At 45.3% G+C, this 26,022-nt stretch overlaps 1 protein-coding gene across 1 annotated transcript in view; it reads left to right on the top strand.

The window, feature by feature from the left end:
- The window catches only part of LOC144141831 (metalloproteinase-like), a 96,891-nt gene that overhangs the window by 58,694 nt on the left and 12,175 nt on the right, over positions 1–26,022 (top strand). Inside the window, exons 9-12 of the mRNA XM_077673318.1 lie at positions 15,305–15,354; positions 18,044–18,152; positions 21,100–21,270; positions 25,845–25,992. Coding sequence (XP_077529444.1) covers positions 15,305–15,354; positions 18,044–18,152; positions 21,100–21,270; positions 25,845–25,992 — 478 coding nt within the window. The remainder of the gene's footprint in view (positions 1–15,304; positions 15,355–18,043; positions 18,153–21,099; positions 21,271–25,844; positions 25,993–26,022) is intronic.

Raw genomic sequence — 26,022 nt, 5'->3', positions numbered from 1 at the left:
ATTGGCTTGGTGGTGCTGTAGACCTACCAGGGTGGCCTTGTCTAGACAGGCATATTAAACCGCAGTTTTACACAAAGGGTTTTACACAATGGGGTACTAATATACAAAATACAGCTCATTGCCACCCTTTGGTCTCATTGCCCGGTAGTGCAAAGATATTAGGTCTAAGAAGGATGTCTTGTGATTGCGGAAATCATCAAGTGGAAACCGGTTGCTTTACTCGCCTCTAAGCCTGTCTGCGAATAACGTACCGCTTTGCGACACGTTTTAACGGCACAGCTGTTTTGGCCAACAGAAATCCGCTCGGCGTAGAAGGAATACGCCGAACACATGGGAACCAGTGCCTTGCGGCGGCCCCCAGGTGTAGTCCAAGCATCTGAGTGGGCTTACCCCACATCTTGAGCTCCCGCCTTCGTCGTCGTCGTCATGTAGCGACCGGCACGCACTGGGCCATTACGCCGAACACGATAACAACAAACCCGTCACGCCATCCTTTCACAATCGAAGCGTGGAAACCGACACCGGATCAGCCGACGAAGAAATTGTGGCCTACCGAGGTTCTACAAGAGTATATCCAATACTGTTGAACACCAAATAAAATTCAGCATCTAATACAATTTGGAGTCGGAAGATGACGACGAAGGGGTGGACGATGATTGGTGCTGGGTAAACCAGTGTACACACTTTAGTTGCCTTTGGTGTACGTGCCGTCTTAAACGGCCTTGCGCTGCGGGGGTCGGGCTACTTTCTCTCTCCCGAAATCCGCTCTCAGTGTGGAAAGAAGCTCCGTCAACATTCAGCGTGGTTGTTTCTCCAGCCTTGCACCACTCGTGCAATTTGCGCCAGTGTATATTAGCGAGCACCGGCCTTTCCTTTTCCGAGTTTCCCATTCCCGTTCCTGGTGCCAAAGGGGTGTGTCGCCAGTCCTGAGGGCTGCTTCGCATTTAATAGATTATTACCGTACATACTGGTACTATACGGGAGGTTTACCGCAAAGCATTAGGTTACAACCCCTCTCCTCCCTCGTTGTCATTCCATTCAATTCGTTTCACTCGGTGCCACTCTGCCGTTCCTTTTCACCCCACCGACCCTTTTTTGGAAGTTGTTATTTTTCCGTGTCTCACTTTCAAGCACGCGCACATAAGCGGTTGCTGGTATATGCGTGCAGTAGAAGCAAGAAGACGTGCGCGAACGTGAATGTATAGCCTGGATGCTCTTACTCATGACGTGTCCGTTGTGCTGGTGGGAGGTTTACACTTGGACGTCAAACAGCCTGATGTGATGGGTCCGATGTCTTTACCGGTCGAGCTGATAAGGTTGTATGTTTCACACACAGTAATCTTCATTCACCTAGATGGCTAGGAAGTATGCTCAATCGCAAATTACAAAAAAATATTGTTTATTTAGTGCACCCCATGGACTGCGTCCCGCTTCGCAGGTGATCCAACTTCACAGAATGGAAGGGCACAATATGTTTGTATATGGGCGAGCATGGTTTCAAAATTCACATTGCCAACATTGTGCTAATAACCCTCCCTAAACCACGGACGTCAGTTTAGGCTCTACACGACGATTTTCACACGGATAATATTTTGGAATAAACTCTTAGGAGCGATGCAACAACGACTCGCAAAGGCGGTTGATGGGGTAGGCATTGAAGGTGTGATATTTCAGACTTATTTTGGCAGCACTAAGAAGATAAACAACTTAGAATATATGACGGATGTGTTTTATTTTTTGTGAATATGCGTTTTTCTTGACCACAAATAAGAAGCAAACATCCTTCCTAGTCTCCAGCGGATCGTTGCCAGGAAAAGACATTCATAATGAGGATATACCGCCAGTCGTCCTCAGTCGTCAAACTTGTCGTCTTGAGAATATTCTCCGCCATGCCCTCGGCTAAATAAGGAAGAGATTAACAAGCTGGCACTTTCATGCACAAGGTGTATACGGATGCCGTAGGTCTGGCCCTGTATCCGAATGAACCACATTCGCAAGCTTGCGGTACAAAGTAATACTAACCGTTACCGCTGAGCTCACTTCGATAATCTCTCTGTCTCTCTGTCAGTTTCGTATCACTGGGTACTTGTTTAACCTGTCAACTTATGTAGTGTTTTAAGCATCGAATACGCTCCCTAAGACTGGCGTGGCATTGAATCTGCTGCCGTCAACGTCGCTCACAGAACATCCACCTGATGGACCATTAGGCTCAGGCATGGATTCGGGGTCCCCTGCCGCTTCGCAGTTCACAATATATTCAGAACGACTGGCAGCTAAAACGACCCAATGCAGCCCCCATCTTCGGTCCTCCGGGCCGTCGCTTCCCTGGGGCAAGTGATTCACATGTTGGATTCCGCTGAAGCTGTGCTGGATAACATAGATGACACGTTATAACTCAACAAGCTGCCTCCAAAACTGTCCTCTACATTTATGAATTTACTGCGTTAGCTGAGAAAACTGAGCCATTTCAGGCTTAGCAACCCCCAAAACGCTGTCGTGCCTCCAATTGTTCCTAGAGGCCACTTGATCCAGCCGAACCGTGAACCCCTTTATACATGGCATCATCGCAGTCATAAAGCCCGTCGATGCCTCCAAAACCACTACGCCATACAATCCACTTGCTGTCAAAGATGAATTGGAATCCCTGCAATCGCGCCAAAACTATCGCCCCAACCTTCTCGCCATTTACACACGGAATGCCGATGCCTTGGATCGTGTTTTGAATATACCTTGTTTTGCTAGCATTACCGTGAAAGCATACCAGCCACGGCCCAGCAACTGTGTCGTGGGTGTGATCAGGGTCGTCGCCAAGGGCCCCTCGGGCTCTGAGATTCTGAGATTGCCAAGACCTCTCGGATGCTGAGATTATCAGAATACCAGTAAAACCCGCTAGAAGACCTGGAAAAGCTTCGGAGAATGTGAAAATTGTGTTCACAACAGAAACCATACCTGAATACGTCGTCATAGCTTACACGGGCTGCCGTGTGTATGACTGCGTGTAAAGACCTGGGCAATGCAAAAAATGCCAGCGCTTCGGAGACTTGGGAAAGTATGCAAATTTTCGGTTCGTTGTTGCAAGTGCGGGGATAGTCTTCATTCTACATCCTGTTCTTATAACAAGCTGTAATGCCCTAACTGCAGAAAAACGCACAAATCCACATTTCTTAATTGCCACGTCTACCGCCATGAGATTGGGATTTTGAAATTCAAGGCCCCGAAACTTTTCGACAAAAAGTCAGCAAAATCCACCCTGCTAGAGCAGCGTCGCGTTCGTCGCACAGAGTCGCTAAACCCGGAAAATACACCTGTGAGCCTCATCTCCATGAATGTCGAAGAGGAGGATTTCCCGGTTTCACCGGTAGTGCGGCACGAGCTGCAACACCAGCAGCATCCTGCCGAAGTTCTTCCACAGCGCAATTGAGACCTACCCGCAAGTATTCCCCAAAAGCTGCCACATCGCCTCCATCGACATCTGTGCCTGATCGGTCACCAAATAAGACTCCTACTTTAGCTGCACGATCTTCAAACTCTGCTCTTCGGGCGTCTGTGCCAGCGCAGCGTGCGAGTGATCGAAGAACCGAGCGCTAGAGTTCGTGCTGTCCTCGCTCGTGGACGCTGTTCGCATCTTTCTCTCCCCTCTCCCCCCCCCCCGAAGCTGGGGCGCTCTTGGCTCTCATGAACTTTGTCTCTCCTTTACTTGCACAACGACGGTAGCGGCTACCACTCGTGTAGTCATTATCCCCCGAGTCGACGAAATTCGTGACAGAGCAACAAGCTTTTAGTGCCATTCCTTGGGACTAAATAACGTCTTCCGGATCTACGTGAAGTCGCTCAAAAGCACACATTTCCCGTGGTTGCTATTTCGGAATCATGACTGTCGAGCGATATATGGCTTTCCGGGTACACAGTTGTACAATCGACAACTCACGCAGAAATATCAAGAGTTTAATTAGCTCTCAGAAACAACCTCACCACTTTGGTGCATAGGTTACCACCCAACCCATTGAATGAATACGTGCAGCAGGTGTGCGGTCACTGCTTTATCCTTCCCAATAATTGCTGCTTGCATTCTGTCCGGACTGGCATGTGATACAAAAGGCGTAGAAAGCATTATCAGTGCTACACCAGGTCCGCACATTTTGACAGAGGATTTCAACGCTCACGATCCCTCCTGGGGCAGTATAAAAACGGCAGTCAAATGGTGGTGACTCCTCGACACTGCTCAGAGGAATGGCATGTGCGTCGTCAACACTAAAAAGGCATCTTTTTTCGGACAAAGTATCAAGTGCCCTTGACGTAACGGTCGTCTGGCCGCAACGTATTGCTAGGATGGCCTAGGCATCGGATATTGAAGGGCATGGGAGCGACCATGTGCCAACGAACATTTCAGTTCGTGTACGTGCTGGTATACGCCCACAGCGTGTAATTCGCTGCTCAAACTGGGAAGGATTCACAACTTTAGTGGAGGAGTGTGCGGATGCAGTAAGCTGTAAAGACTCCTTCGTGGAAACATTGTCATGAGCTCGTAACTCTAGCACCAAGGTGCTGAGGTGTCAACATTAATACGGCCCTGCTGACTCCAAATTCGAGAGGCTTCCAGTAATGAGTTGGCGAGTAGAAAGACGAGCCCATAGGGCGCTAGAGCTTGAGGATATCCGAACTTCCAGGTGTGCTCAGAAGGAAGTCCAGACGTATATGGCCAAGCTTACCAGGCGTGAGCGGAAGCCCTGCTCCAAGCTGGATCCGAAGGGGCCACTTTGTAGAATACGATGTTTGGTTCGAAGCCTTCGGGCCGCGCCAACTCAACTGCACCAATTTGACTCCACTGCACCCAGCACAAACACTACTGATCTACACGTTCCGAACGCCTTCTGCACGAAAATTACCGTGGCTCCGACACCTGTGCTACCATTATCTTCGCCCCAGAGTGAGGATTCCCCAAGGATGTCGTCTCCAGTGAACGTGCCATTCTCAATGGCAGAACTGCTGGCTGCACTGGCCTCGATAAAAAGATCCGCGTGCCCACGTCTGGACGAGTCACTTATGCAACCCGGTCTTATTTAGGTCGAAAGGGAAAAGGTGCCTCTTACGTTTTTACCGCTTGGTGGAGACTGGCAGTCTTGAGCCAAAATAAAACACGCTCGCATTCAGCCAGCTCTCAAGCCGGAGGAAAGTTCAACTGTCACTTACTCCTGCCTTCAATTAGCACTCCTGTGCTGAATAGGAAAGCTTATGGGGAAGATGGTACTTATCGCTTGGACTGGGATCGGACAGTGAAAAATGTATACCCGGCACAGATGTCCTGTTTGCGCAAGGGTCGTAGCAGCATCGATAACGTCATCGCACTTGCAACCAGAACCCAACAAGCTAATTATAGGCAAAACATCATCAATTCCGGGTTCACAGACAATAAAATCAGCCGAGAAATGTGTAGAGCATGAAGCCATCCGCTCGGCTGTGAAATCTTCAAGTATCGGAGGCCGGATGTATGCATGGTTATCAGACTACCTTTGCAATAGGTAAGTCCACATGTGAACAGAGGTCGGTGACTAAGCAATAAACAGCGTCACCCGAGGAGTTTCTCAGGGCAGGGTGATAAGACTCACGCTTTTCAACATCTCCATTAGGGACTAGAGAAATGCTTGCCTCACCGATCGAAATCTTCCTCTACGCGAATGATATCTGCATATAGAGCTCTGGCCGTAATACGCATGAGAGACGGTCGTGACTGCAGCGAGTATTCGACTCCATTGCAGCTTTCTTGGCAGCACGATAATTGCAAATCTCAGCAAGCAATGGCGCTGCGGTGTCTTTTACGGAGCAGGACCTCACGCACTGCGGGTTCACTGTTGGAGACAATGTCATCCCATTTCGTTCCAAGCCATAGTTTTCTGGTGGTTACATTCGACAGGTCGCTCACCCGGTCACCTCAAGTCCGCCATCTCCAAAAGAAGCTCTAATAAATCTCCCGCATATTCCGTATGCTCTCCAGTGACACCGGTGGTTGCTCGGTTTACTGTCTCCTTCGGATCTACGAAGCGCTATGCAGCATCCCTGTATTGGTTGTAACGTTCCGCTTTATTGGGTCAAGTTTACTAAGAAGGCAAACAGTCCAGTTATTGTCTTTTCACATCCTCTTGTTGCTATTCCTCCTCCACCGGCTGCTCACCTCTCGGTCGACCTCTTCCTGATCCTCTTACAGCGGGGTCCCCTAAGTCATCAACCCTCCTGGGTTGATACGGCACTACGTTGCACGTAGATGCAGCTTCCACGACGTTATTAGGTCCATTGTGGCATATGCATTTCAAAATTTCTTGTTTGCGAGCAGTCTTCACAACCATGTAGTGCGCTGAGAATGAAGCCTATGAATCCTGCAGGCGTTTATGGACAAGCACATAATCCCCAACATGTCCCGGTACCTTCGCCGTGTGAACTCGGTCGTGATGCTTCATCATTGTGATCCGGAACCTTTCATTTTCCCTCTAGAAGCTTCCTTCTTAACGGAGTACTATTAAATCGGTAATTCCCAGGACTGATCGTTGTGCAGCCAATAAGACTTCCCGTGATATGGAAGGTATAGACTGCACCCTAAAGCTGCTGGGTGCGAGTGGTTGCGATGTGCAACAGCAGCTTTCAGTGCGCATTTCCAGCCATCTTTGAAGTTTAGGTAGAGGGAAATGAACTAATTGATCCCCCGTATAGCTCTCTCAGCTTACCCGTAGGTTTCAGGGTGGTACGAAGCTGAGAAACAGAACTTCACATTTAGCTGGAGAGCCCAATTCATCAACTCCTTCATGCGAAAGGCTGGCCCGTTGTCCGCCACAATTGGTTTGGTGTCTCTAAACATGTCCCGGTTTAAGAGAGAAATGACGCTTCTTGCATCTTCCTTTCCGGCTTTACACGCGACCATTCGCGTGCGCTCATCAATTGCGAGTAGGAACGCTTGCGCACTACCTCGTACATCGATTTCTGTAGCTTGAGCTACATAGGCCGACGCTGAGCAGTTTCACGTGGCTCTTGGAGAGCCGTGCCCCGCACGCGTGAGGAGCAATGACTTCAAATAGCGCAAAGAACGTTGCTCGCTTCCCGTTGTTTCTAGCCCACAACTCGTGCCCAGCGTCTTCGGCGACTTCCGTTCCGCACGTAGCGGCCCAGTCCACTTGATGTTCATGCGAGGTGTGGCCTGGTGTGGATCGGATGGGTCTTGCGTAGCGGCAACACCGGCGTGCGCTTGTGGAACTAACTTAGCTTTTTGCAATTGGTGATGCTGCGCTGGAGCCGCTTGATAAATATACATGTGTCACATGATGCGTATACCTTGCAGGTGTCATTGAACCAGCAGTAAGCATGACAATGAATCTAATCCTCGAAAACCAGGAAAGCTAACTACAACCAGCTGAACCTTAGCTCACGCTAGGTATATCCTGGCATAGCCGAACTAAGCCATTGCTAATATCTTTGCTCAGCTCAGCGAAGTCAAGATGCATCGTTGTGAATGGTTCTTCGGAATTTTCTACGATGACCATGCACTACCTCTGGCCTTGCAGATTTGACACTGGTGATAGATCTGTACGCAGTACGCAGTAGAGATGTCCTGCTTTATGGTGTTCCGATGCGCTCTATGCTTAATTTTCCAGTATGTGCGACAGAATCCATAACACCCGCCAGAATGAGGTGCATCATGCTAAAGAGCCAAGAGTTTTGGTACAATAGTCGTCGGTACCTGTAAGCGACCATCCTCCAGCGACATCGCCTCTGTGCCTTCCCATAAGGGCGCTGACGCGGTGATCATAACATAAGGCCGTTATGTGATGATCACCGTTATGTTGGAGCCGTGACATAGCATCGGCGTCCGGTAGATTGTCACCTGCTCTATGAGCGGTGTCAAATGTAAACGGCTGCATCTCACTGACCCACCTGGCCAGCCACTGTTTGGAATGGGGCAAATTCAGTGTACACGTCAAGGCTTGATGGTGAACAATGTGAAGCGCCGGCCCTCTAAGTACGTTTGGAAGTAACGTAGCGCCATCACCACCGCCAGGGCCTCTTTTTCGGCCATAGAACAATTAATATTTAGGAATATTACCCAATGGCTTTGAGCTGTCTTTCCGTGATTTCGTGACCCCTCTTTGGTACAACGTCACCCTGGCCCCGGAATGCGATGCATCTGTGGTCAGTTCAAACGGTTTTGTGATATTTGAGAGCGTAAGCACTGGATCTGACGATATTATCTCTGTAGGCTCCCGATATCTGCTGTCCCATACTTTGGTTCATCCAAAGGGAACATCTTTCTGCATCAGTGCTGTGAGGCATTTCGACTTAGTGGCATAATCTTTGATGAATGCCCTGAAGTCACCCGTTAGTCCTAGGAAGACGTGTAGAAAATGGACGTCATAGGGCTTGCGTAGCTGTACAATTTGCTGGACGGACTCCTCTTTTCTTGTTTTCGTCTTGGCATCAAAAACTTTTCCAAGAAAAAGAACAGAATTTATAAAAAACTCACTCTTGAAATTAATCTTCAGTTTAGCTAAGAGCATTTTGCACCTGAGAGAGGTGTGACATGTGCTGATCTCTGCCCCTGGAATAGATTATTATGTCATCGACGTACACTCCACAAAAGTGCCCAGTCAAATCTTGCAGGATGTTGCCCATAATTTTCTGTAACCATGCTTCAGAACTCTTCCATCCGAAGTGGAGATTATTTTACTCAATGTGCAAAAAGGTGTCATGAATGCAGTGTAGTGATTGTATTCCTTTTGAAGTGGTACTTGTCAATAAACCTTTGCACAGATCAGCCAAGAGCAGCCGCGGTTTCATTGATGATGACGTCTATTCTTGGCATTGGCTACGGGAACAGGTCAGTCAGGTGATTCACAAGCCTGTAGTCAGTGCACAGCCTATATGTACCATCGCCCTTGAGAACTGTCGTAATAGGTGTCACAAATGTCGATACGGTAGGTCGGAAAATACCAACTCCTGCAGATGTAGCAGTTCAGTCTTTAGCCACTTCTTTTTTTTTCGTAGGACACGCCGTATGGGTTTTTTATTACAGCAATAACATCCCGCAGCTGAAACGGTACTTCTATGACTGCTGCGGCTCGCGGATAAGTGCCTACACAGAAACGTTCGGGATATTGTGAACAGACGTTCTCGCTATCCGTGACCAGTCTGATGGGCGCCTTTGTCTTCACGCATATTGCGTCAGTGGGAGAGTCAATGACTACCTCATCCCTCCAAAAAAGTTTGAGCCTAAATCTTTTTCATGTGAGGATGGGATAGCAAAAAATTATACGTTTTTTGTGTGGTTTATTAGTAATCCTACTAGGAGCACTTTACTTCCCTGGTACGTGACTTCGATGCGCATGTACTTATCGTGTACCGTAGCAGTCCCATCACAGCCATGTACTTGAACTTTGGGTGGGACCGATCACCTTCTTTTATGCGCTTTCGGCTGATGAACACCACTAGGAGTGCCAACCGATAATATGGCATTCCGAACAGTGCCGTACTGTTGTGGCTGGCCTCCTGGCAGAAGGTCGATGCAGACGTCCCTCAGCCCATGGGGGAGTTCTTCGGCTCTGGTAGGAGCCCTTGGAAGAAGCTGACATTGAAGGGCTTTCGTCATACCCTGGATAAATGAGGGGTACAATGGACCACTCGGGGAGATTAGGATCGGCAAAATGCAGGAGTGTTCGCTTCTCGTACAAATTATCCCCCCATGTCACCTCCTCATGTTTGAAGATGGCCTGATTCTAACGCTCACCGGGGTTCAAGTCGAAGGCATGGATGAAGCTGGCTTGCCAGTTGGCCTAGTGTTTGTTAGCGTTCACGCCCATCCGCAATTCATACTTCGCGTTCCCCAAAAGGTATACTCACCGGTTATTTATGCGATCAGAGTCTGTTATCCAGTGATTGTAAGAGCACGCATATTTGTAGAACTGAATTCATGCCGACGGACTTGAAGAGGTACGATAAAAATATCATGCTTAACTTCCAGCCTCTACCGGGATGAAGCAGGACTCAATTCCATGAACGTCATAAATTTCTTCTGCGGAAGTTGTTGTTCTTGCAAGCGCAAAATGGGTTCCCGGATACGCCTGAGTCCCTGTGTATGTTCTCACTTGGTGGCCACTGATTCACATGGCTTAAGCACCGAAGATTGAGAACCAGCTGCGGGAAGTTTACCTTGATGCTGATTTCGATGCCAACTCGTCTAGCATCAGTTTGGCTTTTGTGGAAAGCAAAGGTATGAAGTCGGGTGTTCTGACCTTTTCTGGGAGGGTCACGGTCGCATCATCCCGTTCCTCTTGGTAACCCGGTTGTTCGCCATCAGACGACCATCTTCACGCTGGGTCAGGTTGAACGAGACCCACATTGTCCGGAATTGTCGGCTGCGCCAAATATAACGTTCCCCTTTATTGGGTCAAGTTCACTAAGGCAAACAACATTCCGGTTATCGTCCTTTCACATCAACTTCTTTCTATTCCCCCTCCACCTGATGCTCACCTCTCTGTCGACGTCTTCTTCTGCCTGTTACATTGGTCACGCTTTCTGAAGGAACGATCAGCGCTGTGAAGTCCATGCAAGGACAGATCTTGAGGACGTGTATTGGTGTCCTAAAACTACCTTGACTACCGTGAAACTACCTTGAAAACTACCTTGAAAATTAGCCTTTAGCGCCATCTTCGGTCACTGAAGTGTGTGACTTCCTGCCGCTAGCTTTTCTTTGGAATCTGCCCTGGATCACCCTGGCCATAAAAATAGCTACCACAGTACTAGGAATTTCACGCAAAAATATTATTCCGCCGGCCCCTTTAAGATCTTTCGCCCTTACATATATCTACACACATACGGAGTACGCACACATTTGTACACTGAAGGATTGGTGTGCTTCACATCATCCATCGTCGCGGTGTGGATACCTTCATCTCCCACAGCCCTCAGTGCCGTGCTAAGCCACAAATGCACATCTTTGGCTACCGTACTTGCATCGCTGCGGATGGCCTTGGCTCGTATCATTGAGCAGCATGCACGCATGCGGGGCCATCTTCATGGTCTCTCGTGCTGCAATGCAATGCTTGGCGTCTTTCCCGAAAGATCAGCTTGTTCTTGAAGTACATGCTTGGCATCTTCAATCTCTGCAGGCGCCTCATCAAATAATACTCCAGTGGTGTTCTACGCAATGCGAATTAATTGGAAATGTGAAGCCGGGCGTTGCAGCTTCCATAGCGCACGACCAACGTGTACCACAGGTACCGGTACCATATTCTCGGACAGATGCTTCAGCACTTGCATCCAGTGTGGCATAGAGCGTGGAGCGGTCGATTTGGGCAGACACGTGCCATCTCTACGCACCCCTCTACTCTATCAAACTACATAGTAATTTTAACATGCCGCCTGGAATATCAAAACATGATGAAGCAGTACTCTGCCGTATGCAGTTGAACGTCGCCTACACGAGATGCTTTTGTTGCAAAATCAATCAGTTCACCCTACCATTGTCCCCACAGTGTGGTGCGCGTGAAGATATGAAACACTTAATCTGTGACTGTTCGCGATCTTGTACGCACAAAGTGTGTCTCGGAATGTCTCTGGGCCGGCCGTCCTCCATTGGTCTATAGCTGAGGGATGTATTAGATGCTGGTGCCTTCAATTGTGCCTGTAGTGCTAAAAAAGCTTTATTGGTCTATCTAAAAGCCACAAATATTGATCAAATCTTCTAAAAAGCTAAAATCATATGTTCTTCTCTGCATCATTATAACCAATATTGTCACCCATTCATCTGGCTGACATCACCAGATTCTTGAAAGATTGCTCTGTTTCTTTCTAATAATGTGGGCGAGCTAATCATCGAGCACATGTGTGTTAAGCGGTACCACCCTAGAAGAGAAGGATGCCAATCGGGCCGATCTACTGAGTCTAGACATAACGAAATCTCTGGGAAATTGCGTTATCCCGGGAACTGGAAACTAGAGGAGATATCTCTTGGGAAGTACGCCGAAACATCAGTGCGGCTCTAACCAAAGGGGCATTGCCCCACAGTTGAAGTATGGATGAAGAAGGCGCGATCTGAAACCCTGGAGGTAAACTGTGGGTTGACAGCAAGGCTGACTATACAGAGGTCGCATATTTTTCAAGGAGCCGTAGTAGGAATAGTAACAAAAAAAACCAGCCGGCAAAGAGCGCTCCCGGAAGGGCGGCACGACGCCGATTTCCAAAAACGTTGGTCTTTTGTACACGAGCAGCAGGCGTCCGAGAACTGCGTGGGCCTTAATTTAAAACAAGCCCTACCTAAATTCTAAATTACGAAGTCTAGAGTGCAGGCTATGTTTGCTTGGCAAAATTTTAAACACTCTTCACGCGTGTGTTTTTAGGTTCTTTCTTAGAACACTTTTTTATGTGAACACAATGCTACCGTAATGATTCCTTAATTGGCCAATCGACCTGATGACATGCATTACCGCTAAGTGTTTCGCTTTGCGCTTGGCCACAATAAAAGCTGTAGCAACACCAGTAGCATACATTAACCGTTAAGACGAAACAATCGGCTCATTTACTAAAGACGATCACATTTCTTGGGCTGCCTAAGATCTGTAATTGCCATCCGGGTATTAGAACGTCAGTCTTTTTATGTCCCTTCATCAGCCGCCGCCCAAAAGTTGAGGACCTTCTTGCGTCGAGTTGCATAGAAGCACAATCGTTTTTAGCTTTATATACGGAAACATATTTCGCATTTTTCATCATTGTTCACAAAAAACAAACATTAGGCAAATTTGAGCAAGATACTCTCGCAAAACAGATAATAGCGCTCTCCCTTTGAGTTAAAAAACAGTGGGACTGATTTTCGGCAATCGCATCAAAAAGTAGGGTTCAAAACAATGTTTTTCCAACAGCTGAAGGTGTGTGGTCGAGGTAGGGTGGCCACATCAGCGGCACAGTACCAGTGGGGAACTCTTGAATTTTGTACTACATGCTGATATGTCAATTTTTTTATGCTGCGTGTGTTCTGCCATATTTGGTTTTCACTAGGACATGTGCTTAAGCGCTAGTAGCGCTTGATTGGTTTCTGGTGTTTATTTAATCACTGTATTCCAACGCTCTCTCTTTTGATCGGCGTTAAGCTGTCACAGCAGTGCAATTCTCTTTCATACTTTGTGTCATGCTTTCTATTTTTGTATTTCTTGTTTTCCCGTTTTCGCTTGTATTAAAACTGCCCTTGAGGGCTAAATAAATGACATGATTCCAACCGATGACGCGAAAGTATGCGGACGCAGAGTATGATATGCTGTTGACGTGTTTTACTCTATTCGCCATGGCATTCTTCTCCCCGGCGTTGGACAGTACATTACGTATCATAATCATGGCGAGAGGTTTCTTATCCACACTTTCTGGAATTGTTGAGCTTTTGTGCGAAGTCCACACTAGTTTCCGGGGGTGAGAAGGTTTACACTCAAAGGTCGGGTGTTTGGGTTGAATCGCTTGTGGCTCCAGTGCTTACCATTATTTTTTGAGCAGCTTGTACACTGTCCTGAGCAAGCAATGGGAAGGATTAGTTTTGAAGGCATTTAGGTACGTATATTACCACCTTTTGCTCGAACAGCCGTGTACTTATTAGCAACATGTGAGCAGTGCTCTGAAGGTGTTTCGTAAAAATGGTCACGGTACGGCGTTTGGAAATGGAGTTCCCCAAGTGGGTGTCATTCATTTTTTATGTGTCGCTGACTCTCCAGGATAAGCACGCACTCTGAAATGCAAATAGATGTACATTGCACAAACGGGGCGTTGTGTGTGTCAATTACCGCATGCGCAAGCATTGAAATTTTCTCAGGGCACATCGAATCTATCGTCCCATGCAAAAGTTGCGGCTGGTATCTGCTGCTCAACTATATTACTATTTCGATGGTACACAAAGCCACGTGAACCAAGAAGATTTATGCAGCCTTTTTTCTAAAAAATCTTTCGAAGACTGCGTTAATTGCCGGTCCATATCCTTACTTGATTGCGAAGTGGCCCATCTGAACAATTCTTTAGTATCTGATTGTTCTGTGTTCAGCGGTGTACTCGTCATGACTGCGAAGTTCCCACCCGCTCTTATATGTTTTCAATTTGTAGTAAAACATTGAGCTCTTAGTCAGCCCATGTGTTGTATTTTCCTCTCTGCGTCCAGTTTCCTTCGCGTTGTTTTAGTACTATGCACGCACAAAAATTTGTTTCAATTGGGCAATCCCCATCGCCTTTACTTTGAGAGGAGGGGGACGGGAAGAAGCGAGTGGGGGGAGGTGCTCTGTGAAAGAGAACGTGTAGTTGCGTTGCAGGGACTCCAGAATACTCGCCTTGTGACTGTTTGCAGCGAGGGTTGCAGATATGCGGGAAATGGTTCACACCCCGCCCCCTCCCCCCCCCCCCCCCCCACATGTTAAAATGTCACGCAGAGGTAGCTCATATTTACCAGAGACTTTGTGGTAATAGCAGTAGCCTTGTCGGACACTTGTCCACATTAGGATTAGGGGACTCTGAGTCCGCGTGTGCGAATGACGTCCGTCTTCGACGTCGACGCTGGTATCTTTGCCATGCAAGAGCAATACTCCTTAAAACTGCCCCTGAAAAGTAGTTTTGAGTGCCCTTTTTCGTATTTTGTCTGAATATAAAAGAGTTTCGGTTTTCATGCTTTTACGAGATAGCATTGCTTAGGAAAAGAGTGCAGAAGACATTTTTTCTCACTTTTGTTCAACACGCCTTCGACGGCATTGTGTAAGGCAGGACGGGTAACTGCGGTAGATGTAAGAGTAAACCGAAGCTAAACTTGCTTCGGTTGCATCGTCACTCCACTGTAAACAATTGTATGTCCTAATGCGAACTATCTTGTTTACACCGAGCCATTTAGATAGGCCAAGGATGAGGTGCAAGACGAAACACTCGACGAGCAAAGCACGCGCAAAACATCATTTGTTTGAGACGTGTACTTTGTTTCTTCGTTTAGGCAAATAGTGTTTCATTACTGACCCAAAAATTCTATATATGAGGCGCTCGCAAGTAAGCCTTCGCCACTCTGAAGATCTCCTTTCGGAAGGAACAGCCAAGGGTACTGTTAGAGGTATTCCCTCTCTCTGCGGCTCTCTTAGACCAAGGGATGTTGATGGGTACTTTTTGAGGCAGGGAAACATTAACGCCTGTCAAAGGTTTGTCCCTTTAATAGGAAAATCGTTTCGTTCAATTAGGCGCGACGGTTTGTACTAAAAACACGTAAAACGTTTCAAAAATACATTTATAGTGTCAGTGCACCTAATTAGTATGTTTTTTCCAGTTACGACATGGTCCGAGTTAGCAATGGTAAATGGGAGGCCAGCTACAGAGGCAAGTATATAAAACATTTTAAAACCATCTCTTTTTATTACAAAACACCTGATGCCCCTGTGTTCACTTCCTTATTTTAGAGACGCCGTCACATGTTTCCTTTCTAAAATAGCCAGTTCATGAAAATAAAAACGAGCAGCTTATTCAATTCGACACACTACTGCGTTCAGGACCAGGCCCAGTTCAGAGAGAGGATTTCAAAATACATTCTCTCTTGTAGGAATTCTGCTTTAAACATTATACCGTATGAAAAAACTGGCGCAAGTTCTGCAATCACCTAACGTATTTCTTGGGATATGTATTAAAAAATAAAATTAAGATTAGGAAATTGAATATTAGATTAAAATATTAAGAAATTTGTGGCTTCTTTTTAAAATTCTGAAGGCGGTAAAAATTGCTACGCTTGTGATATTACGCGGACTGCATTACTATTGCTAAAAACTCCACTGTATGGCTAGCACATTGTTTTGCTTAAAACATTTTTTGAGTTCCGCCTTTAGACGCGTTTAACTAGTAGTAATAGTAAATTGACAAATCCAAGCGAAAATTCGATTGATTCATTATCTCGATTACCGCAACACCAGGAAAATGAATGATAAAGTTTTGTGTCGCGTTCTGTTTTACAACCCGTATTAGTAAATGGGACCTTCGTAGTGTCATGTTTGAACTCTCTCACTCTTGGTATCTACAGACGTATCGTCTTGTGCACTGGACCACATTCATTAGCATTTGCACTGGAATAAAAGCATCATTGTCTACTATAATAAATGCGTCAATACATCAGAGAAGGCAAGTGTGGCAGGGGGCAGCAGAAAGTTGAGATGAAGAAGCTTTCAGGGAATAATTTGTCGCAGTACGGGACCGGGGTAATTGACTATATATTGGAAATACCATTGCCCTGTAGTGGGGATAGGCCTATGATGATTATGATGACGCTGATGATGATAATAAAATTCAGCATTTTACAATACCAATAAATGTCCTCGTACTGAAGAATGAACACTTGAATCAACCTAATCCTATATAATTCTCACGTGCGGCACCCCCGTTTTACAAGTATGCATTCAGAACCGCATTTTGCCAATTTTCTGCGCAGTCCAAATCACAACAATAATTTCAATTTCACCAAATCGTACCAAAAATAGAAAGAGTAAAAAGAGGTATGTTGCCAGGCTCTAATAAATATGCTCATATGCGATGGCACGTTCGGGGGGAAGTGAGTTGTTTGAAAAGGATATTCTTGCGTTTGTTTTGTCAACAAACTATTCCCCTGCCTTCAAACACGCATAAGTTTATAACTCATTTGAGAAAGATTTGGGGGCATTGCCATTTTTGCGTTTTTCTGCCTCGTCTATTACCTCACTGCGAAGGGCGTTCCGTTCTTCGACCATTGTATTCTGGCTAACAACAGTAATGTGCATATTCGGTACCCTTGTCGCCTTAATAGAAAGCCCGCGAGCAAATGATATTCAACACTGTTTTATGTCCTTGCAGCCGTCTACGCTGAAGTCCACGTCCTTGCAGTGGTAGATCCATTCACTTTATAGTTATCAGGATCTAAGCCGTTGTTAACAATGATAGGGAAAATGACGTGGTCCCACGTAAGATTTTCCCCGTCTTTAAAAGCAGGTATTGATACCGCTCACAAAATATATTTTGGAAAGATAGCACTGATTGGCAAAAGGTGACCAGAATTCTTTTTATAATTTGATATGGGACTTTATTGTTCGCAAAGTTCGCTTTTTGCATGTTTCTGCACCCGCCCGAATCAATGGTTGCTGAGTTTTTCAATTTTGGCAAAGTTTCTTTGGTTCCTTAGGTACATTTGTTCACGGAGGATATGGCTTTTCGTCACATGATTGAGTACAAATTTTCTCCCAATCGGATTAAAGCAATGTTCAATGTATATTGATCGCGACATAAACTTTCGTTCACTTGGGCCTAACACGGTGGTATTTCAATCATGACCAGTTTGTCCGCGTCTTGTTTGTACTTCGAATACGTACATACGCACTGATTTTATGTAAAGCTTCGGTATCAGCCGGCATAATAGACATTTCACATGAGATTAGTATTCACTTAATATATTGACATTGTTTTCTATGAAGTTGAAGCTTTTTGCTTTCTTGATAAACAGCCTAAACGAGTTCTCTATTTTAAAACTTAGTTTCAATGAATGGCGAAATAAACGCAATGTAGAAGGCAGTGCTAAGGAATGTCAGAAGCCTAAGGCTCGTGTTGAAATGTCATCGGGGAAACAATATTCGCTAAGGCATTGTTTAGGATTATACTAAAAAAGGTGGGTTGCATGGCACGGAGACAAGGGCCCAGCTGTGGCCTCTCGCTTGGACAGTCGTTCGAGATTATACCAGTGAACAGGAGACCGGCTGTGTGGCTCTTTTTCGTGCGTCGCTACCGCGGAAAATATTTGCTTTACGAACAAAAAAAATCTTTGGTATTTTTTTGCAATAACTAAGAAACGTAGCCTACAGGGATTTCGTTAGGGGTATAAGCAGAACAAGTAACCTGTCTTTTTAATGTTGCGCTGCTGTTATATCAACGGGGCCCAAATATAAACCGAAGACAGTCTCCAACTAATTGCTATATTTTTGCGAAAATAATGCACTACATTTACATTTTATTGGCGAATCTATCCATCGTGACACTTATTTTTTTACAAATGTTACAGGATTTGCCTTTGTTGGATCCGTATGCAACAGATACAGAGTCGGTTTCAGTGAAGACTATGCGTACACGTACGCCGGAATTCGCGTAGTAGCACACGAGTTGGCCCACACGTAAGTAAACACATAGAGCAACTTTTTGTAGCTGGAAGTTTTTGTTCCACGCCAGAAGAACAATACTCAAAATAAGACATATTGTGGTTGACAACCACGTATTCGTAGCTATTAACGTGTTCACACGCACCACATAAGTAGGGAGGTAACAAAAAGAACTACATGTAACCTCCTACTGTACCTACTGAGCTTGCTCAGGTACTGATTTTTTGCTATGTAAATAACGCCAGCGCTATTAAGGTGATGGTTGACCAATTAGCGGTGTCGAATCAAGAAATATCCAAGTTAAATAGGTCTGATTCTTCCAAAACGTTGGCTTTTCCGTTATTTTACTCACTTCTCTACGTAGTATCTACTTAGTGAAAATTTCAGGAGAAATTGTCGGGTACAAAACGAACAAAGTGCAATTAATAAACCAACCAGAAATATTGCCGTTAGGTGAAGATAAAGCCCCCCAAAATTGAGGGCCATAAAGCCGAAGTTTCCTGGGTCATCTTGGAGAACAACTGCCTTATTTCGTCATATTTGTCTTGAGCTGTGAGAAATATTGACTTCCATCATTTTTACGCCACACGAACGCGCTCATTTTTATCTATACTCCCTTTGAAAAAAGACTGCTTTGTTTTGGTGAAATCATGAAAAACGCGACGTCTTTACAACTTTCCCCAAGTATGAGAGGGTTTGTGAAAATGTTTATGGGTACAGCAAGACAAATTGCTTTTTACCTGCAGAAATTGCGCAATCTGTATTTACGAACACAATAAACAGCATTGTTTAAACAATAATTTTTTGTATATAAAGCCTCACGTTAGTTTGAAAGCGGCAGGTTTTTTCAGTGACCGAATATAGAAGATAAAGCCATACTCCAAAAGTTTATGACGGATCCAAATAAAGATATGTACGGAAACTTACAGAATCAGCTAAGGACCCTCGGGTGATTGCTAAACGGGAGCAGAGGCCTTCGAGTTGCGTTGAATAAAAAGAAACATAAAGAGACCTAGACGCAAATTGTCTTTAGGATTTCCGCGCGAATAGATTGTTAAGAAAAGAAAATAAGGCAGGTGAGTGCGTAAATTGTACCACCGCACGGTCATTCTTCTGCACCTAAAAGTAAGAACGAAAATTCAATAAAGCAAAGGCGTCATATTTTTTATCCTTGTAACAATTGATACCACACACAGCCGTTAATTATTATGAGTATAGCTGTCACAATGCGGAATAATATGAGGCGTCATTTTTTTTAGTTCTGGATGAAACCGCTGATTGCTCTCACAAAGGGCACCTTTGCGTTTCCTGGTAATGTTACAATGTTCAGAAATGTGAGCCGCACAAAAAACCACCCTCGCTTGTAAGAAGTGGAGCGCCCGCTTCGACATTTTCCCCCTTGTGCAAATGAGTGAAGGAAATTAGTAAACTACTTTTGTGCGCAGGTTTATCAAAGCATTGGCTTCGCACACATCCATAGACATATACATACGCATACAATCAATCTTTTATTGTGGATAGAGGCGAATAGCAAAAATCCCCGCGTGTACGAGATGTCGGCGCACTTTTAAGATCCCCAGGTGGCCAATAAAATCCTGAGGTCTCCACTACAGCGCGCTTCATCGTCTGGGTTGCAGGCTGCATTACACCCTACAGTCAATCAATTCTGGTGTTGTGCGAGAAACGTAAGCTGTGTCAATAAGTTCGAACAACTGCGCCAAAAGTCGTTTTAGTGCACCGCAGTTTGGCGGCGACGACGGCGTTGTAACCGAGCAAGGGAAGACAGAATGAAAACAGCGGATGAAAGTATGGCGAAAGTGTGAGGGGGAGGGCGGCATGCGCTGCTATAGTGTCAAACCTATCACTGCCTGTCCCTCTTATTTTCGCCAGGCACGCCTTTTTCTTTCATGGCTCATCCGAACCATTTGAAATTTGCGCGGGACGTTCAAAGGTGATTTGTTACAACATGCTCGGCGGCGGCGACGCCTTGCGGCATAACCGTGCAGTAGTGCGAGTCGCCATGCGTTCGTTGATCCCGCGATCACTTCCGGAGACGCAGAAGATATGCTCATTGACCGAGAAGACAGCAGTTCGCGCTGCCCACATTTTTCAGAAGAAGGAGTGCTTCAGAATAGGGAGTGCTTCAGAATAGAATGAAGCTTTTTACGCTTCATTACATGCACTAAGTGACCTAAACCACCCTTTTTTGAAAAGACATAAAACATCTTACCCTCCGATATTCGAATGCGCTGACGGAAACTTTATACTTTTTCTAACATAACTTTTACTTCGTAGGAAAGTATAGGAGCCTCTTTCAAATGTTGGGTACTAGTGCGGAAGGTTTCGCTTTCTGAACGTCCGATCAAATTTGTATGTCTGTTCAGCTCCGCCGTTTATTTTTCAAAATCACAAGCTCCACTTTGAAGATGGTTGCTATTTGTTCTCACCATTGAAATGCGGTTGTTAAAAAAATTGAGGGTCTGCAGCGAAACCTTCCGGGAGGCGCCGGGCAACCAATTCCTTAAAAAAATATAATCAATGTCATTATGAAAAGTCATAAAATTGCTCAAATACTTTTTTATGTTCGCCTTGTTCTAAACTTTTCCAGCTAAGTTTTATTAACACAAATGACCGGTATTAGTCTTTTAACCCCCAACGTTTCAACTTTCTAACGGAAGGATAATTTCTATGAAAATATGCGGAGTGGACTACTGTGGAATATATTCAATATTTTTTTTGTTGTTAGAATACCGCTTAACCGATCGGAATAATCTGTTACGAAAAGTAAGTTGAATAATGTTCTCGGCGATGCAAAGTAGGAGGGTTATGAAGATGGCTTTATTGAAGCAAATAACTTATAAAGTAGATATCACAACTGAGATGCGTTGTGGATTATCTATTTTCAAGTTGGTTTATTCCATGAGTACGAAATACTGATTGAATAATTTTGCTTTTTTCCCAGCCTCGGTTGTTCCCACGATGGCGATGAAGAAGGAGGATACCTTGACGGCTATTACGCAAATTCAACAGGGTGTCCTTGGTCTCAGGGATATCTGATGAGCTACATCGTTAAGGATGCAAATAGCATGAAATTTTCCAAGTGCTGCAACTTTTCAATATCCATTGTAGCATGGTGAGTTCAACATAAATGCACTTTTTAATTGAAACAAAGGTCCCCCTATTTGTTTTATATGTTGCAATACCTTCAATGTTTTTGAAAATAAGCCCAATGCAGAGACAAGTGTATGTAGTTCGTGAAACCAAGGATGTAAATTATATGTATGTCGCCAATGGTACGTAATTTTGGAAGAATGCGTGGACGACTCCAGACAAATATGACCTATGCGCTCGTTAATTACTACTAGGAAAATAGCATATAGGTACTAAGCCCTGGAGTGCTGTTGCAGAAGGCCAGAGATTTCAGGAGACACGAACTCCTGCGGTGCCCGTATAGCATGGTGATATTATGTCAAGGCGGAGTTCAATCGCTTTAAAATTACGATTCAGGCTATTTAGTGATTATTGAGGCGACGTAACCGGTCCAGGGTACACGGCTGCAAGAAGGCTAGACTAGGGCGAGGCGCATTTTGTAGTGCGTTCTCTTGCTCCACTGTCGCACTGGTGGCTACTGAGGACAAGGAAATCCAACTACTTTATTTTATCGCGCTATTATTCTATTATTCTTTATTTCACTATACAGTTCAAACACTTTTATTTACGCATTCATTCGAGCTTTTTGTTTCAAATTTTTTTGTCGTAAGAAGCAGTTGCCGCCCATTACTTCCGTAGATGGAAGGCAATGCAGTGGCAGACAACGCTTAAACCATTACCTAACGGCCATTGTTAAGAACTGTTGCCATTTTCACGAACACTGTACCGATATGAAGACAGCAGTTTTCAGAAAACTGGTGTTACTTGGTGTTATCCTTTAACCATGCACACTCTGCGTGGAGCCAAATAATTCAAACTCTGAAAATAGTCACGTATTTACACCTTGGGCCCGCTAAACACTTTTGTTTACTTCATATAGGAGTAAACAACTAGCAAAGTCAACAATAGCAAAATGAGCAGAAGCGGTTTTCCCGGTTACTATGCACTTTTAATATTTATTAAATTGAGATATGTGTGGAGTTACAAACTTTTTATTTTGAAGACGAGGCAACTTAAAAACGAACAGTTCTGCTGGAAACTGAGACTAATTTGTCACCTAAATCTTTTGACTTATCAAAGCGAATGTCCCTCTGATGACGTGCCCGCGGAGATGGAAGAAAAGGACACCGAGCACGCATGCAATTAGCGCCTGTGCAATATCGAATCGGGAGGAGCAGTGGACGCCTGGGACGTGCTGGGCTAGAGAGAGTGGCCCTGTCATCTCCCTTCTTTGGAAATCTGCATCGCAACAGTTGCTATTCCTGAACGCCGTGCCCCGCTCATCAGGACAACCGGTGCGATGTCACATGCCTGGAGCTGGTGATGCGCTCGGCGTGTGAGCGAGGGCCTTCATTCATCTTGAAGTGGAACCTCCGCTCATACCCGTTGCTGCACAATCGAGCCGTTGCCCGTGAGCACGGTTTTCTATGCCTCCTTGATGTCCCGAACCTTGACCCGACGTGGCGTAGAGCCGTTCATCGAGTCAGCCGCACCGTGAGGTCTCCGTCAACCCTCCCCCGTCATGATGTTGGCACCCCGAGGGACGGCAGATAGACCACCTTACGATGTTTCCTATTTCTCTACCATGATCATTTTCATGTTAGCTTGCTGTCTTTTTAACGCTTCTCGCTGTAGTCTCGTGTCATGCTTGCTTCCACTATCGGCCTTTTTTTCTCGACAGTCATGCATAAACAAACCTTTACCCGCGCGTGCACTGCCTACTGACTCGTGCATTCTATGTCAATCTTGCCGCCATTCATTACAGTCACAACAAGACATATCAAAACAATTCACTTTATTTTTCGCTTTATTTACACAATATCATTCTTAAAAAACATAGCACACCCAGTTTGTATATATATGTCGCTGCAAGTTTTACAAATACTGTCCACTTCGGCAGCCCCTGAGTTTCTGTGATGCACAACTATGTGAAAAGCTGCCCCAGAAATTCAATAATTGACCAGAACTGAGGAATCCAGAGAACAGTTATCAATTTTATGGTCAATAAACCACTGAATGAGCGTATGAGCGTACCAGTGTCCTAGTAGGGAGTGTTACAATTCTTTTTTTACGGTGAAAAATACCAGCAATATAGTTAAACGTTTTTCCCTCCAATCCGTCGCCCTACTTTTTCAAATCTAGTGCTTGTGAAGTTCGTTCATAACTCCCGTGATTTTTTACGTGTGAATTTTTTTGTTCTGCATGTGGGCAGTAAAGATTGAAGTGTTCGTTTCCCCGAAGTGCGGCTTTCGTTGATTTGGCAGGAGGCTCGCAGGGCGATGGTGTTGAAGTGGTTGAGACGGTTGCCGAATTTAAGATGTTGCGGCGTTTGCATTTGATGAAGGGAAACAAAGAGTTTATACACAACTAGTTACATTAGAGTAAATGGATACATGAGTAACAAAAAGGAAATTCTTCAAACTTCAGTAAGACGCTATAGCTCCAAGTGCGCACAAGTAACTCGAGAGCCTCAACGCCGCCTAACTACACTATGCTCGGAGCGCACACAGACCGCTCGAGCGATGACGATGGCTGGGATTCTGTTCCCGCCGCAGTACCCGTCTAGTTGCCAGGTATAAAGCTGCACCCTTGACTTCCGAGGCCATCCTCAAGTCTACCTCTCGCTGAGATGTCTAGCTTCAACGACCGAGACTTTTGCCTCCCAGGGAACTGCCTAGCTGGGAGCTCAGACAAGAACTCTGTTTAACCGCCAAGTTCGGCTTTATAACACCTGGGTATTATTCTGTCTCCCGGGAACGCCCGTCTAGCTTTCGAAAACGCGTAAGGGAGGGCCCGAATTCACGTAGACAGCTGTCACTCAGCCATTAGGTAGACAGCTGCCACTCAACCATTTGCCGAATATTTAATTAGGCGCCACCACCCTTGTTTGAAAAGCCTGTGCGCAGGCGAGCAAGCACGTGGCGGTGAGTACACATGACTCCGAAGGGTGGAAACGCAAAGCGGCGGCTACCGAAAAGCAAGGTTTCCTGCGGTGGCGCATGACAAAGGGATCTCGCGGGAAAGCCGCCGCTGGCCGTGTGCTCAGACGACGAGAATTGCCCCTACATTTTCCGCTACGCGCACAGTCCCCCTAAGTTGGTGGGGACATCTGCCTTCGTAAAGGGGATTATTCCCGCGGAATTCTCGCAATCCAGACAAGGCGTCCCCCGAACGCGCCGCGGTGGACTGACAAGGACCACAGCGTAGCGTTGGCAGTGCTGTGCCCCTGGACCGAGCGGGGGGGTCTATCCATTCACTCGCAAGGCGGGGCGCCGGCGAATGACCCTATGAGTGGGCCTTACATGTGCCTTAAAGTTTTTGACATTCCTTCCGCTTTTCGTTTTTCCCCCTTGTGACCCGCCCTGCCCTGCACTTTTTCAAATCACTTGCTTGCCAAGTTCCTTGTTCTTATCTCGCCTGGTTTTTACCAGTAACTTTTCTTTTGAGGTTACCCCTCCAGTAACGCCTGTTTTCCAGGCTTTTATTGTATTAAAAGAAAATAAATAAATAAATAAATAAATAAATAAATAGACAAATAAATAAATAAATAAAAATAAAAATGAATAAATAATTAAATAAATAAAAACATCAATAAAAACAGACAACAATCAAAGTAGTTTAACAAAGTGTTGTGGGCCTAAGCTTGGACGATGAAAATTCAGTGTGCTGGCCTTTGTCTACAATGGTTGGTGTGGCCTGGATCCCGCCAACCCAAAGCAGTATTCGCAAATAGGCGAGAAAGAGAGTGCAAATGATTATAAGCGTGAGGCGGCTGTTACCTACATTACTGCAGTTAAATGGAGCAATTGGCCGTGTTTGTATATATGATAACCCAGTGATAATAACTTATCAAGGAGGAATTGAAAAAAAAATGAAACAAAAGGAAAGCAGCTCTGCGGTGTGACGGTCGAATGCATCAGTGGTGTTTTCGCAGTGTACTCCTCCAAAAAATATAAAAAATCTCTATTTATAAGACCACCTTATTTTATAACAGAACCACTAGTTTGGTCAAACACAGATAATGTGTGGGAGTGACCAAAGCCTGTGCGCGTAGTTCAAAGAAAGACGCGTAGTGACTGAGAAGGATTGACCAAGGCACGAAAAGGTTAGCCCTCAAATGGTTGGATAGCAATGCCAAAGTATTCCCTGGCTTGTGCGCACAACCCGAAAAGCGCCAAAAAAGGAAATAGTTAGCTTGGATTGAATCTGTGTCTCATAAAAAATGCTAATACAAATAAGTAAAACGTTTTGAGCCACTCGGTGACGCACCAAGCAACAATTACCTTTTTTGCGCACTTGCTATCGCATTAGAGCTGTGTTAGGATAGTCCCCCATGTTTGTGTTTTGCTGGGGGCATTTTCTCATGAATATTAGCCAGAATGAATGTGAATAGCTCCAACAATACGCAGGGGTAAAAGGGTTTATTGCAACTAATATTTGTATTATATGTCGGAAAACAAACGCTTGGTATATGTTTTGTATATGTTCCAAAGGAGGTTAAAAATTGTTTTTTACGTGTTCGAAATGACAAGGTAATTTATTCGTTGCTTTCCGCAGGTCACAAAAAATCGACTGTCTTCACACAATAACTTCACGAAGTCGCCTAAAACATCACAAAACGAAGACTTTACCAGGAGTCTTTTTGAGCAGAGACCGACAGTGCAAACTCAGCTATCTTGCCGATCCGACGACATTTTTTAACAGGGTATGTTTCTTTTCAATACACCTATGTAAC

Source organism: Haemaphysalis longicornis, unplaced genomic scaffold, assembly GCF_048455015.1.
Source record: "Haemaphysalis longicornis isolate Haplotype H1 unplaced genomic scaffold, Haemaphysalis longicornis Haplotype H1 scaffold_6, whole genome shotgun sequence".
Lineage (NCBI taxonomy): Eukaryota > Metazoa > Arthropoda > Arachnida > Ixodida > Ixodidae > Haemaphysalis > Haemaphysalis longicornis.
This window is presented reverse-complemented; position numbering and strand designations above follow the sequence as displayed.